At 33.7% G+C, this 16972-nt stretch overlaps 1 protein-coding gene across 1 annotated transcript in view; it reads right to left on the reverse strand.

The window, feature by feature from the left end:
• The window catches only part of LOC123661421 (transient receptor potential cation channel trpm), a 104062-nt gene that overhangs the window by 47897 nt on the left and 39193 nt on the right, over nucleotides 1-16972 (reverse strand). The window contains exons 7-8 of the mRNA XM_045596382.1: nucleotides 6606-6762; nucleotides 4665-4812 (exon numbers count right to left, since the gene is read on the reverse strand). Coding sequence (XP_045452338.1) covers nucleotides 4665-4812; nucleotides 6606-6762 — 305 coding nt within the window. The remainder of the gene's footprint in view (nucleotides 1-4664; nucleotides 4813-6605; nucleotides 6763-16972) is intronic.

Genomic DNA, 16972 nt, shown 5'->3' on the forward strand with positions numbered 1-16972 from the left:
TAATACATTTTGTACCTATTGGAAATATGTTAAAAGATTTACCGTTCTCACATTTCAAATTATTATTTAAATGGTAAAAATTTTATTGCCAACATAATTGATATTATTTTGATTTAATTTGTTTTTCAATTGCATTTTAAAGATAAAAAAGAACGTAAGCATACAAAAAAAAGTTTTGAAGTTTTTGTTTCACTGCTGCTGCTGTTATAAACATTTGATAGTGACTATGCTGTATATTATGTAGAACCCGACTGAAAACACTCAATGCAACACTTATTTCTTACTTCAAAACGCTCCTTCAATAATCGCGCCAATAGATTACAAAATGACGACTGACCAATCAGAAAATTAGTATTAACTATTCGGAAGATGGTATACCAATCTTTATGCTCTACCGGTATTTCAACAAATAACAATTACAGTAAGAACACTACAATCTAATGATATTACAATCAATACAGTCTTATAAAATTATTACAAGTATAAATTTAAATGATAACAGTATTTATTGGGTAACTACCCTACAAAACAAATAATAAAGATGGAGACTGACTAATCGTAAATTGATATTAACCATTCGGAAGGTGGTGTCGACATCTTTGTACTATTCCGGTATTAAAGGAATGAACTATAAGAGTAATGTCGATACAAAATTCAATATTTTAATAATTTTTAGAATTAAAAATTTAAATGCTGACAATAAATACAGAATTATAGATTATATTTATTACATGATAGACATATATGGTAACAGTTGATTTTTTTATCTTAGGTTAATCAATAACATAAGGTGACAATTTAAAATTTCCTTTGTCATTAAGAAGGGTATGTATGCTTAGTTTCTTTCTAGTAATATATTTTCCATTAAGATAGAAGCGTACATTATTTTAACAATTTCAATCGATCCATGCAGATATCATGGTTTCCTTCTTCGAGCACGATTCGAATAGTAAACGTTTCCGACACAATGGCGTGGTTTTTATAAATTTATAATTGCGGTATGCGATGAATGGAATATACCATATCATGTATTTTTCTAACATGTTGGTAAATATAAAATCTCATATTTTTTTAAAATGAAGACGTATTAAACAATGCCTTATAATTATGTAAAATTAATTTAAACTACCATTCCGCCCCAGCTTCGCACGGGTATTTAACAAACATTTCAAAATATTTTTTTCCCTAATTTTTGAAAATATAATATAGCCTATGTCACCAGCGGATAGTGTACCTTCCTAACAGTGAAATAATTTTTCAAATCGGTTCAGTGGTTTCGGAGCTTATTCAATGCAAACAAACAAACATTCAAATCATAGTAATCATAATTAGTATAGATAAAATAGGTACCATTATGTGTAGGCTTTTAAAAAAAGTGTAACTTAGTTATTTTATTACTTTCTATAACTAGTATGAATTGGCCACTTTACGATTAAGCACCTAAAGTTAGAGGTAGTTTAATCGAAAGTAATACTAAGAAACAAAATATACTTGATATTTGAAGCACTCCGTTTTATATTTGACAAGAAAAGTGAAATCTTAAACATTTTGATTGGAGCAATTGAATGGAACTGTTTACGGTCCTCTAACTTTGAATTGCCGACGCTGTTGAGCAAACACTCATAATTTAAGTCAATTTAGTCGAGGATTGCCCCTGTACAAAACTTTTTGCTTTGAAACTGTTTACGAAATTAAAATATTTTACAGGAGTTATCTTAGGATTAAGATGTGATTGTGATCAAAGGTTGTATCTAACGTGGATTAAAATAAGTTTTCGTTCTTTAATTAGTTTATACTACCTTTCAATTTAGGGGATTATATGTTTATTTTTATTGATTTCTTAAAACAATCATCGTTAACTGTGAACCAAAATTTAATAACATTGTTTTGGTATAAAATATATAAAAAAGTAAAAGAAAAATTAAATTAAGAAAATTTAAAATATATTATCAGTCTAAGCTTATTTGACTAAAAATCAATTTACGAGCTCTCTTCTTAACGTTCCCAATTTATCTTTAAGAGCGAAATACAAATATTGTCGGATGCTTTATTAAAAACCGTCCAACTTACATACAGGCATACTATACACAAAAAAAGTAATTATTAAATCAGAAATTATAAAATAACGTTATGTGTGTAGCACGGAAAACTAAGGCACTAAAAAAGCCTCGACAAACAATATCTTGATCCTAACCTTAGGGTATTCACTACTAGGAATAGCAGTATTATTATTATAGTTTAGTCTGAAGACTATTGTTGACGTAAAACTTTACGCACGCCTGACTTGGGGAGGCCACTTAGTCAGCTTAATAGCTGGTAAATGCGGGACGAGAGCGTTACGAAATGTTTGATGGGGTTAGGCGAACGGTGCGAGCACACACTTTATTTCTCTTTTTCCCTCATAGTCAGTTATGTTTCGTATATCTAAGGCCTATTGCTAAAGAAGTTTTGCTTCTGTCGTGTGGTCTAAAGGACACTCGTTTTTTTTTTTTTATTTATTTTTTGCTATCCTATTGTCAAATCAATTTTTCGGCCGAAGGATATACTTAAAAAGTTATAATTGCTAACCGATAAACAAAGGTCAAAACAAATTGAAACTGAAACAGGGTCCAAAAACTATATTTTAAAACGTGAAACTACTTAATATTCTAGAAACCTGAAACATTTTGTTTGATGTCGTTCCAATTTACTTTCAAATGAAATTTATATGCAACGACGAACTTAATTGAAACAGCTGGCCCGTTAAATTGATCGTTTTATTATATTTGTACGTAAGCTACAAGTATTGGGCTTGATGGAATTAGGTATAATGGTCGAAAATATTAAGGACAGTTTTAGAAAATTAGGTTCTTGACTTGTTGTTCTTGATTAGGCTGTGTGGTTACGGCAGCAAAGAATATAGCCACCCCCTCTCTTCCCGTGGGTGTCGTAAGAGGCGACTAAGGGATAACAGAGTTCCACTACCACCTTGGAACTTAAAAAGCCGACCGATGGCGGGATAGCCATCTAACTGCTGGCTTCCAAATACACAGGCCGAAGAAGGGCAGCAGCGTCTTCCGCGTGACAAAGCCAGCCATGCGGTCACCAACCCGCCTGCCCAGCGTGGTGACTATGGGCAAAACACATGAGTTCACGCCATTGTTGGCGCGAACTTGCGGAGACCTATGTCCAGCAGTGGACTACGATAGGCTGATGTGTGTATGTGTATGTACAGGTTCTTGACGCATTTTCATTTACTTTTGTAAAGATTTTAAAAAATTATATAAATCTACATTGATAAGTTTTTCTGCTTTTAAACAAAAAATTATTTACCTAAAAAAGTAAGTAGTTATTACTAACTAAATAGGTTACTAAATAGGTGTAAATATTTTAGTCTACCTAGATTACTCTGACCACGTCCCCGTTAAGTTGATATTATTAATTATTGTGTACGACAAACTACTTGGATTTTCCCCCAGAAACTACACTAGACAACATTTGTAATAAAATCTAGTCAATCCATTAATTACTTAACGAGTTTCTGTGACACAAATAGACAACATGCCAGCCAAGTTTATATAGTTCTTTATTCGAAAAATCTTTTATGTTAGTTTCAACATTTTTGTCCGCCTTTGTATCTCACTATCTATGGTTTAGATTAGAAATTCTTAGTACTACATTAAATGCTTTAAATGAATTCTTGGATTAAGCTCTAATCGTTCTCCTACATGGGGAGGGAGGCCTATGCCCAACAGTGGGATATAACAGGCTGAAGCGCAGTACTAAAAGGCTCTGATATACAGGTTTATATATTTAGCACGCTAAGAAAAAATCCAAACGCACTCCTTTAAAATTATTGTTTTCAGCTTATAAGCACAAGCGCACAGCGCCCTCTAGTAGCTTGCTTATGAACTAATTATTGACCCCACAACGATTATAAGTTCGATTAATTGATTTATTTCTTGCAGATAATTACAGAAGGCTCTGATTCTTTATTATTATGAAAGACGTAAAAAAGTATTGTAAAAAATTTAAGACTTACAGCCTTTATATTCAATATACTTCTTAGTTAATAATTTCCTGACATTTTCTGAAGGAATTGAAGTACTTTTTTTTATAATTTGCGAGCAAACTCGATTGTTCATGTTTCAGGTGGCCGCTTACAAGCTTAATACACGTACCCGGGCACGCAGATGTCGAATTTATATTTCTATAAACTAAGTTTTTGTATCTAGGGGTAAGGTTTAATTAATTTTAACGAAATCAAGAAAGTATTTTTAAGAATAATTTTTAGTATAATTTTCGATTTCCAAGACTCATTTTTGTGTAGATTGTTATATAATCTATTAAAAGCTGTAAAGGTCAGCCTTTAATTAAAAACTTTTGCGTATATTTTTCATTTTAAAACACTCTATTAGAAGTTGAAAGAGATCACTTTATTTTCTTCACAAAATATAAAATGATACTCTCGACGTTCCACGTTGGTTTAACTGGTTTAACCAATACTGCTTTCTTTTCCTAAGGTATAAGAATACTTTACGCGTAGGCTTCAGATTGGTTAAAATCAAAAATAAAAAACAAAAATATTTTCTCAAAATTAGTCAAAGTTCTGGAGAATAATATGTTAAACAAACAAGCCTCAGTTTTATGATATTAGTAAATATGCATCAAGAATGTATACTTACAAGGTTTTTTTTCCTGGTGCACTGTAAAAGTTCGCTGTACAAGCATTCCGCTTGTTGCGTCCCGACTTCGAAAGTCTTTTGGATGGTGTTTACTAAGTAATCCCGCATGGACTCCAACACCGTCTGTTCACCGGTTTCTGATGCGTATCTGATGGGTAAGAGTTATTTGATTCATCTTAGTATTTTATGCTTGCCTGGTACTTGTAATGGATTTCTTTCTTTCTTAATTCAGCCTTTAACATCCCACTGCTAGGCTTCTTTGGCATCGCATGTAGTACCTTTTGTGCTACGGTTATACCAATGTAAGATCCAAAAACTTGGAATTTTCGAAACATCAACAAAACTTATAGATCAAAAAAGTAACTGTATTTATCCATTCATTTACAAAAACTTTCGCTTTCATAAGCATTGTTGTAGTTTTTAATAAAATTAGATAATGTCAAAAATAATTTATCATCAACTAACTCCAGTAACTGCTTCTATCTAGAATATTTGGATTATACCCATTGTGCAACAATTTATAGATACATTTATTATTTTTCTGTTACTACCTACAGTACACGACGACCACTCTGGTGTAATGGTGCGTGTGCCGTGTCGTCGGCGCCTAAAAACCGACGGTCGCAGGTACGATTCCCATTCGGTGAATATTTGTGTTTATACAAATATCCTTGTGGCTCTCCCCACCGTACCTCGGGGAGCACGTTAAGTTTTAGGTCCCAGTTCTTATCATACTACACCTGATAGCGATTGTTACTCATAGTAGTGAATATATCCGCCAACCCGCATTGGAGCAGCGTGGTTGATTAAGCTCTGATCCTTATCCTACATGGCGAAAGAGGCCTATGCCAAGCAGTGGAATATTATAGGCTGAAGGATTTAAGCGTATCTACAATACATATATTATTTACTAGCCTTTACCTACGGTTTCACTCGCATTTAATTTTTTTTTAAATAAAAATTCTTATGTTACTTCTAATACCCCCAAGAATATGTGTACAAAGTTTCATGATGATCGGTTAAGTAGTTTTCGCGTGAAAGCGTAACAAACAAACTTACATTCACATTTATAATATTAGTAGGAATTACTAGAAAGTCACCTAGTAAAATATATACGAATGAACAAATAAAATCAAAAACGACTACATTCAAGTGGATTTTAAAAATCCAACTCATCAAGTTCATCAACTTTGCCAAGTTCTTAAAAAGTACTACAACTTTAAAATATTACCAATCTAATCAAAGTTAGCGTTGTTCTTAAATGTCATATAAGTTTTAAGAGCTTCGCCACAAGAACAAAGTTTTACGATGTGGAGTTTCAAGGAGTATTTAGCGTGTTATTTCAAAGAATATCTTCAGAGAGCGTTTTCACGCTCGAACGGGTTATCAGAATGAAGATTTCAACAAATTGTTTTAGTAGCCCTCGGCGAGGAATTAGATAAAGGGTTTAGTATGTTTATTTATGTTTCGCATAAGATTAACGGAATTTGGGTATTTTAATGCAGAATATATATCTGTAATATACATGTAAAACACTTTGATGATGAATGATATATGAAACATCAGTCGGATTAAAATCGAAAGAAATAAAAGAAAAATATGTAAAACGGTAACATTTATCTACACGATAAAAAATCGCTTGACGCTTATAATCTAAAGTTATTCCTATATATACTAAAAACGAGATAGTAGGTGCTAGGGTAGCCCGGCAGTGCCACTAGCGATAACATTTTTGTTATTCACATTATTTCATTCGAATATTATAAATCAAAATTAAGTAGTGTGAACATCATACACTTGTACTTTTTGATTGATTGATTCAACTTGTAACATCCCACAGCTGGGCCATAGCCCTCTTTCTCCATATATAAGAGAAGGGAGAAGAATTTCTTGTTTTTTTTTTACTGGAAATAATATTAAATTTATTATAATGATACTCACTTGTGAACAAAGGCAATAAGGTCAGCCGCTCGGCCACTGCCATCGCAAACGACAACAGGCACGGGCGGGGTGTCGGTCACGTATTCCAGCACGGCGCGCACAGTGTTCGTCCCGCCTTCGATCACGAGGCACACCACCGGCGTTGACGAGTGCGTGTCTGCAATGAAGTTAAATTTATACACACGAATATCTATCAAAATGGAAATCGAATTATTAACGTTCATTTCTGCTCTCATTAAGCCTACTGGAATCATGACGACGGCTAAATATGTGATGAATTTATGCCGTTTTCCAGTGACGGAATGTAGGTGCACATAGGGTCCATCTTTTGTGTGTCATCTCAGCGAGAGTTGCAGCTGAAACAGCTGATATGGCTTATGGCTTCCTTGCCACCTATTAATATACCAACCAAAGAAACATGATTTAATAGTATTATTAGTATTATTAGTATTTAATAGTATTAGTATTAGTCTTTAGTAGAATCATAAGAGCACATTTGATACCTCAAATAGATTGTGCTAAGGAAAGACATCAAAAAAGCTAAATGGTTACTTTTTAAAATATTTTCTACAATATGTGTGTTATAAACTAGATTAAATAATTTGTAAACAAGATATTACACCTATCAGAACGTTAATTAAACGATTAATTAATATAAATAGCGGCATATTAACATTCACAATCATGTTTATGTTCACGCTTGAATTTTGAAGAAAAGCGTATGCTAAAACGGGGGCAATACATCGTAAATGTGTTTGAATTTTTAAACGTTATTTATAAGAAAACGTACAAGCATGGAGGAGCATTTAGCACTGACTGAGGAAAATTTAACATAACAAAAGATTACAGTCAAATAGCACTGCTCTAAAGTCCAAGTTAAACTGAGTAAGGTAGGCAAAACTCTAAGGGACGCCCTGTGTTGGCAGCAGGTTGACCTCTCGCCTACGCCTGCCGCTCTGGTACTCCGGGTGTTACAAGCGTCCATAGGCTGCGGCATTCACTTACCAGTCAGATGAACCCCTACGTTTTTTCGTCAAACTAGTGATATAAATATAATCTACTAGCTGCGCCCGCGGCTTCACCCGCGTTGAAATCAGTGTGTTACAAAGTTTTCCCAGCAAACTTCCAGTGAAAATCTCACCAAAATCGGCTTAGCCGTTCCGTAAACCTTCCTCTTGAACCGCATGAAAATCCGTTAAGTAGATTTTGAGGGAATCGATCACATACACTTTTGGGAACTTGGTTTTATAATACACTAACTGTTGTCCGCGACTACATCCGCGTGGCAAGAAGATATGCATTACTAATAAGATGTTTAACGCAAATATTTTTTTTTATTTCAGTCACTTGAAATGCTTATCACACTGAGTAACTTTTTAAAAGGCACAATTTAGTATAATTTAATAGTTGTTTTTATAAAACCTCTCTATACACCACATTCTTAGCTTTATTTTCAGGCTGCAGTATAAATAACCTATCTGGCGAACTTATAGCTGCTGTATGTTTCATACAAACTAACAACCCCAATTAGACTCTTTTAGCGGTGGAATATCGCAAAATCCGTTCTTAGCGGACGTCTACTAACTATAATGGCTGGAGGGTTTATCCTGGATGGATGGACCCTCCAGCGGTTTTTGAGTTCTCATGATGTGTTATTCAGTGACCTTTCTTTTTAATATATATAGTTTATGATGCATTATTTGGATACCTCCTCTTTATATTTCAAGTCATTTACTTCAAAAACATAGGACTTTCATACAAACTTCCAATCCCCGTTTAATCCCCTTAGGGATCGAGTATCGTAAAATCCGTTCTTAGCGGATGTTTACACTCTATAAGAAACCTATCTGTCAAATTTCAAGTTTATTGCTGTTATAGTTTTGGAGATTTCGTGATGAATGAGTCAACCTATCATCCCTCGTTTTAACCCCAAAAGGGAGATGGTTTGTAAAGATACATTATATAGACACCCTCTCACCATCTATAGAGCATACATTTTAAATTTCAAGTCTCTTACTTCAAAAACATAGGACTTTTATATAAACTTCCAAGCCCCTTTTTACCCCCTTAGGGGTCGAGTTTCGTCAAATTCATTCTTAGCAGTAGTTTACGCCCTATAAGGAGCCTACCTGCTAAATTTCAAGTTTATAAGTATTATACGGTCATTCTCCAGTTCGGCGTTCTTTGCCTAATTACCGTGACGTTTTTTATTTTTCACTGATTTGACTTAAACACATTAAAATATGAAACAAATCAAAAATACGAATTCAATAATTATTTTGGCATGTAACAGTTAATTGTGGTTTTCTAGATAATGAGACTTAAAAAATTTATGGGTATGGTAATTAGAAAATTTTTATATTTAATGTAACGGTAATTAGAAAATATACTGTGTGGTTACGGCAGTAAGAATATAGCCACTCCCTCTCTTCCCGTGAGTATTGTAAGAGGTGACTAAGGGATTACACAGTTCCACTACCACCCTGGAACTTGAAAGTGCCGACCGATGGCGGGATAATCATCCAACTACTGGTTTTGAAACACACAGGCCGAAGACGGGCAGCAGCGTCTTAGGTGCAACCAAGCCAGCCCTGCGGTCTCCAACCCGCCTGCCCAGCGTGGTGACTATGGGCAAGACAAGGCAAGACACATGAGTTCACGCCACGTTTTTCTTGAAATATATTCTTTCTTGCCAGGACAAATGTGACTGATCTCATCTTGCTCTACAAAAATTTGGACGTCTTGTTTGGTTTTCTCTACAGTAGTCCCTATATTATTATTATGTAAATACTTTGGTTCTATTTCTTTATCATGACTTTGTTTTGGTTTTGGATGTAGCGTGTTTTATATTTCAGTCTTAATGCTTGCTTCCTGTACTTTTCTTTTGCCCTTCTTAGCTCTATTGTTTTGTCTCAAATATGACATTTCTTTATTTGTTTTCTATACATGCTTTCTAAATAACAATAAGAGTGAGAATTTTTTTACGTATCGGTTTCTCGACAGTTATCTTTGAAGATGGTGAAGTTGGTGAAGTTGGTGTTGAACACAAGGAAGACGCTCGTTCCGTAATATTCACACTTGTATCTTTATTTTCGGTCAAATGCTTATTATTGATTAATAATAAAATAACATACTTTCAGTAGAAGATGATGACAGAGCACTAGATGGACGCGGCGTTGATGTGGTTAAAGAAGGTTTAAAATTTGGTGTCTTCTTCAAGGGAACTAATTCTTTTTCAAAAGAAGTCGACTGCAGAAAAAATTCGTCTTGCTGATTATCTTCTTTTTTTGATTTGGGATTTTCGGGACAATTTTGTACTCTTTTAGTGTACTTTTTAGCGCAACGAGTATGATAAATCATTGAAATGTGGTGTGACAAAGTTTCAAGAGGATCTGTTATATTGTTATCAAGCACCTCTATATCTAAGGTCACTTCTTCCTCGATTGTTTTCAATTTTCCCTATTCCTTTTGTCTTTTATAGTAAGCTCTGAAATTTTCTCTACCTCTTTTTTGAGTTTTCTTCCGGCTTTTGGTGACATTTCGCAGATAGGCAGTATTTTTTTTTTATTGTACCCTTCTCTCTTTTTTTTTTTTTTTGATTGCTAATACAAAAAGGGGCATTTTTAATTCGTTCTCGGCATTGTCGCGCGACAAGCCTTCTATTTTCTTTAACTTCCTCTTTGGTCTTTTTAGGTTTTCCTATCTTATAAATTAAATAATTTGATGAATGGTCAGCATATAATATAGACATATTTACGGACAATAATAATAATAATCTACGAAAACCGCGGTAAACAAGTATTACTTTTTCATACAACGGTAATTATAAACATATGGTAACTAGTATACGGTAATTAGAAAACGATACATTTTCATAAAAATGTTTCAAACCGACACAGTATACAAATTCTAGCTTATTACAACGTACGGAGGCCAAAGTACTGTCTCCATTTACATGATCAACTTCGGTCTATCTTAAAAATGTAGTATTAAAATAAGAACAACGGTAATTAGAAAAGTTTTTAACCAAGGCTACGGTAATTATATACTCACGTGCTTCATTGGCGGTACACTAAACTGAGAGTCATACAACTGCTGATGGACCTCGGTACACACTGAGGAGACGCGATGCGTACGGTAGTGATGTGCCAAATACTTTTATTTAGGGATGTGCACTCGAGAACAGCAGATGTTACGGTAATTAGAAGTTTCCATTGGACATACGATTACTTCATAATAATTATTTGTAGACTGGTTCTATTGAGTTGATATTTTGTTATGCGATACACGCTGTTTAATATCGTTTAAAACGTTGAATGGATCAAAGTAAATCTATACGCTATAAAAATTACAAGCAAGTTTTAAGATTAAGTTGGTGTGCGGACACGCCACGGTAATTAGAGAACAGAGGTTTTTTGAACATAAGTTAAATTAATTTAGTCTTAATTACTTAAAACAGAAGCCAATATTTTTTTTTACAGCTAGGTACGGATGCTATCTAAAATATATAAAAAAGTGCATGATTGAATATTATGATATTACGGTTTAAACAAGCCCGGACACGAAAAATTTGCTAATCGGAGAATGGCCGTATAGTTTCGGAGATTTCGTGATGAGTGAGTCAATCTACCATCCCTCGTTTTAACCCCAAAAAGAAGTTGGTTTTTAAAGATACATTATTTGGATACCTTTTTACTATCTATAGAGCATACATTTTAAATTTCAAATCTCTTAACTCAAAAAGATAGGACTTTCATACAAAGTTCCAACCCCCGTTTTACCCCTTTAAGGGTCGAGTTTCGTTAAATCAGTTCTTAGCAGATGACTACGTTTTATATGGAACCTACCTGCCAAATGTCAAATTTGTAGCTGTTATAGTTTCGGGGATTTCGTGATGAGTAAGTCAACCTATCATCCCCCGTTTTAACTCCAAAAAGGAGTTGATTTCTAAAAATACATTATTTGGACACCTTTTCACCATCTATAGAGCATACATTTTAAATTTCAAGTCTCTTACTTCAAAAACATAGGACTTTCATACAAACTTCCAAGCCCGTTCTATCCCCTTAGGGGTCGAAATTCGTAAAATCCGTTCTTATCGGATTTCTACGACCTATAAGGAGCCTATCTGCCAAATTTCAAGTTTTAATTGTTATATTTTCGGAGATTTCGTGATGAGTGAATCAATCTACCATCCCCCGTTTTAACCCCAAAAAGGAGTTGATTTCTAAAGATTCTCTTTCTTTCTCATCATCTATAGAGCATACATTTTAAATTTCAAGTCTCTTACTTCTAAAACATAGGACTTTCATACAAACTTCCAACCCCCGTTTTACCCCCTTAGGGGTCGAGTTTCGTAAAATCCGTTCTTAGCGGATGTCTACGCCCTATAAGGAGCCTACCTGCCAAATTTCAAGTTTGTAGGTGTTATTGTTTCGGAGATTTCGTGATGAGTGACCTTTCGCTTTTATATATATTATAGATTATAGATTATAGATAATAATATTATAACGCTGAAAAGTTTGTTTGTTTGCTTTGTTTAAGCGCGCTAATATCTACTGGTTCGAAATGATTTTTTTTTACCAAGGAAAGCCGAAGACTATTATTTTCCTGAAATGAATAAGGGTGAAAAAGTGGGGCACAACAAGTACAAGTATTATATTAAAAAAAAATCACCCGTATGAAAACGAGAAGAACATTTTCTCCTATCTTGAAGATGATCAATTATTGGAAAATAAAGTTTAGCTTTGAATCACAATATTTTATATTCATGATAATATCAAAAAGAACTCATCGCTTTATCTATGCCTAGCATCAAAGGGAGAAGGTAGTGACAGAAAAAAAAAACGCTACATGGGACTTCGGTCCTATACCAACTACAAGTATTTACGGTTTCTTCACATTTATATTTTTTTAACGTATTATATTAAATTGTATGTTGTTTTGTATGTATGTGGCAATAATTTAGTTTTGTTATGATTATTATTAAGAATCAACATGCGTTCAGCATAAACTTGTTCAAACGTACATGTTAAATTAACAGGTATTCACAGTTAATTATTTCGAGCTTGGAGCGCTTTGAATGTAAAATGTAATTTATTTTGTTTTTAAATGCATGAAGCTTTAACTTAGACAGACGTATAATAAATATTTTTTTACCTTAATTAAGAATGATTTTTATATAATGTTTTCGGATAATTTCTATATATAATATTACATCAAAAATTTCAATACATTGTATGAACTACTAGTAAGTTAAAAAGGCGTTTATCGTAGTAAGTTACTTCGTAATCGATAATCTCAACTGATTAAACTGGTAGGATGCGACTGTGTGCCCACTCGCTGGAAACAGACCATAGCCATCATCAATTTCCTTACAAAGCGCGGGGGGGGGGGGGACGGGGTCAATTATTTTGTGACATCATATCTATACAAATAAATAAAATTGGAGTGTCTGTTTGTAATATTAAAATAACCGCTCTTTACTAAATGCATATAATATGGATGTATACACGGTACATATACCAAAATAACATATCTTACAATTTTTGTCTGTCCTTCTGTCTGTCTGTGTGTCTGTCTGTCTGTTTGTTCCGGCTAAACTCTGAAATGGCTGGACCGATTTTGGCGGGACTTTCACTGGCAGATAGCTGATGTAGTAAGGAGTAACTTAGGCCACTTTTATTTTAGATTTTTTTTTGTTTTATAACTCGGCAAACTGAACAGTAACTTTTTGTTGAATTCCACGCGGACGAAGTCGCGGGCACAGCTAGTTTTAAAATATAATGTAAGTAGTTGTTAGTGTTAAAACAATTTTATTTTTCATACCTTATAGGATTGATGATAATTTTATTGAAATATGTGAATGGAACCGGCGACCGCAACAGCCTATGCTGTGACCGTTGCATAAGCGCATCAAAAAAACTATTATATCATACATACATACATCCGCTAACCTGCAGTGGAGCAGCGTGGTGGATTAAGCTCCAATGTTTCTTTTAAATGGGGAAAGAGGCCTATGCCCAGCAGTGGGATGTTACATGCGGAATCGATCGATTCGAGCAGTGACATTATAGGTAACGATTCACTTTGAAATTCATAAGAATTCGATTTTATTGGATATCGTAAAACGTAATGTAGGAACATGTCGTTTTATTTTATGACAATAAGGAAATGTGCGAACGAAACTTTGTTTTTAAATATTCTTTGATGGTTCGCAGGAAAGTGGACATAAGGTGCCAATCAAACCACTAATTGCAAATTCATGCGACGTTTCGATCCTTTACCTCTAGACATATTAAACCATTGTTCCATACACCTCGAGTAAAAACTAATTACGCACGTAACTCGGTCCTCTGCCGTATTGTCAATACGTACAACACGCAGTATCCAAACTTAGACCTGTTTCGCCTAAGAACGAAGACGGCACTTAAAAAAGAAATCAAAATGATGCATTTTTCGTAGTATCATCTAAAATATTCAAAACCAGCACCTACAGATTTACACACAAACCCACACTAATACACCTTCGTCTTACATGCACACACCTACACGAACACGCATTCACCTTTTCATGTCTTACACTCACCTCTAACTGCAGTGGATGGGATGGAACATAGCCGTTTACTTTTTACTACTTTCTGTTATTTTTTTTAAATATAGTGTCTAGTTATGTATTTTATAAAGATTAATATTTTTATATATCAGTGTGATCCTATTTTGGCCATATTTGTACATTATATTGTAACATACTATTGTAACATAACGCTGTCGGATTGCCTATAAAATAAAATAAATAAAAATTTATTGGACCATCATCAGGCATCTAAAATACATACAAACATTGAAGAAAGCTGTACAACTAATTAATCCATACAACAACAAAATAAAGAAAACCAAACCATTAGTACCTTTACATGTTTTTAACACTAAACATACAATAGACTGAATTCTAAAATATTAACACTGCTCTGGTGTGATACCGCTGGTGTAATGGTGCGTAAGTCGCGTGGACGCCTAAACCGATGGTTTTCAGGCTCCCTTCCACTCGGTAATATTGTATTTTTTTTTTTTTTTTTTTTTGTCACTAGGTCGGCAAACAAGCGTACGGCTCACCTGATGGTAAGCGACTACCGTAGCTTATAGACGCCTGCAACACCAGAAGCATCGCAAGCGCGTTGCCGACCCAATCCCCAATCCCCCCAGGAGCTCTGGTCACCTTACTCACCAACAGGAACACAATACTGCTTGAAAACAGTATTATTTTGCTGTGATCTTCTGTAAGGTCGAGGTACTACCCCAGTCGGGCTGCTCCATATTTTGAGCAGGAAATTCCTGCTGTGCCCTACCTCAGTTAAATGTATGTTGTATAAATACTTTATGCATATAACTAAATATTAACACTTAATAATACATACTTTATGCATATATAAATATAAATATTATGTACGTATAAAGTATTATACATATAAAGTATTTCTACTATATTTTTTCCAGTCTGGATGTTCTTATGGATCACCACACAGTGTCTCGAAGGGCATGAAATGCTGTTGGTGCTGGTTATTGTTGTAGGGAATACATCCGACAACCCTCATTGGAGCGGCGTGCTGGATTAAACTCAGATCTCTCTCCTACATGGCTTATACACCCATCAGGAGGATCTTACAGGGTAAATCAATTAATTGTATGAAAAACAAATTTTCTCACTTCTAGTAATTTGATTTTTTTACTACAAATAATTCATATGAAAAGTAACTTGGTATTTTGTAGCGAGTGAGGTAAACTTTTAAAATACTTAAAACTTCAGTATGTATTTAAGCTGATGTGCTGATGTATCAGTAAGATAATAAGTATACAAGCGAGAAGCTAAGTATATGCGAAAGGCATTAAATTCAACCATACATTCTCTATATTAGACTATTTCTAAGATACATTTACACAAATAATCAGTCCCATACAAGCAGTTTAAGTTTATTTTTAAATCAATCTTATAACTAAAATACTGTTTCTGTTTCACTGACATAACATGTCCATGGGTTTAAACAATAATAAATAATATTTAAAAATAATAATAATGTAAAAGTGTAATATATATATTTATAAATGGTTTATGTATATGTACCTATGCTTGAAAAAAAAAATGTATATATACTAGTCAGCTGTTATCTATAACACCAGCATTATGTTGTTTACTTATGGAACAAACGACAGCGTGGGTATTATTTAAAAAAAAATGTTCTGAGACAAAGACGATAACAATAATAATGTCACGAATTAATCACTTCTTAACGCATAGCACGTTGAGACCAGGTCATTTTATATAAAAAGCTGACATTACAAAAGAGGTTATCCAGAAAAAAAGGTCTTCCGTGTGAACGTTTCCTAAGCGTGTTACAGCATTAAAACATGAGGCAAGTGCTAAAACACGTTTGAAAGTTTTATTAGTACTGAAAACTGTTTATCGCCTGTCTTACTAAGGTATTTCTTATACGTCACTTCCTTAATCAAAGACAATATTATGATATAGCTTCGGATTTTGTTAGACCAATTTCGTTTTAAAAGACCTACATTATATATTATTATTCAAGTACCTGGGTGACCGAGCTTTCTTCGGTATTTTTTTAGTACATCGTGTGTTTTGGAAATCATATTTATTACAATTACATGTTAATAAAATATGAATAATATTTTTCGATTTTACTGACATAATAAAAAAATATATGAACTGGCAATTTAAATAAAAAATAACGAGTGCAATTAGAAAAAAAAAAGAAAAATAATAAGCGATCTGGAAATATGAGGATTTGAACCGTAGTCTTTTCGGTCGATCGCGACCGGCTTATTTCCCACCTGAGCTATTACAACTTTATTGACAATAGTGAAATTTAGCTTCGTATTCTAACGATACTGTAGCCAATTTTTCATTGCCTAAAAACAGAAATAAAATGACATTTTCTAAAAATGAATCCTAGCTAGATTTATTTATCTCCCCCGAAATCCACTGCATACTAAATTTCATGAAAATCGTTGGAGCTGATTCCGAGATTCAGATTATATATACATACACAAGAATTGCTCGATTAATAGTATAAGATAAGACTATACGTAGGTTAAATAGCTATGTAGGTTTTAGCTATTGGGATATTTATGTAATGGTTGTCTGCTTAATTTAATTTACTTTTAAGAGTATTTTTTTTCAGGTAGCAACATTGCGACATTTGCACGAGGTAATGAGACAATTTTACGCATGCAAAAACGAAAAAATTGGTCTTCTTAAATTTGATAGTTGGTTAAAAATGTACAAATATAGAGACTACATAGAGTTTATTTAAGTTATGAATACTCTGTATATAATGAAATAGTTATGT

Source organism: Melitaea cinxia, chromosome 17, assembly GCF_905220565.1.
Source record: "Melitaea cinxia chromosome 17, ilMelCinx1.1, whole genome shotgun sequence".
Taxonomy (NCBI): domain Eukaryota; kingdom Metazoa; phylum Arthropoda; class Insecta; order Lepidoptera; family Nymphalidae; genus Melitaea; species Melitaea cinxia.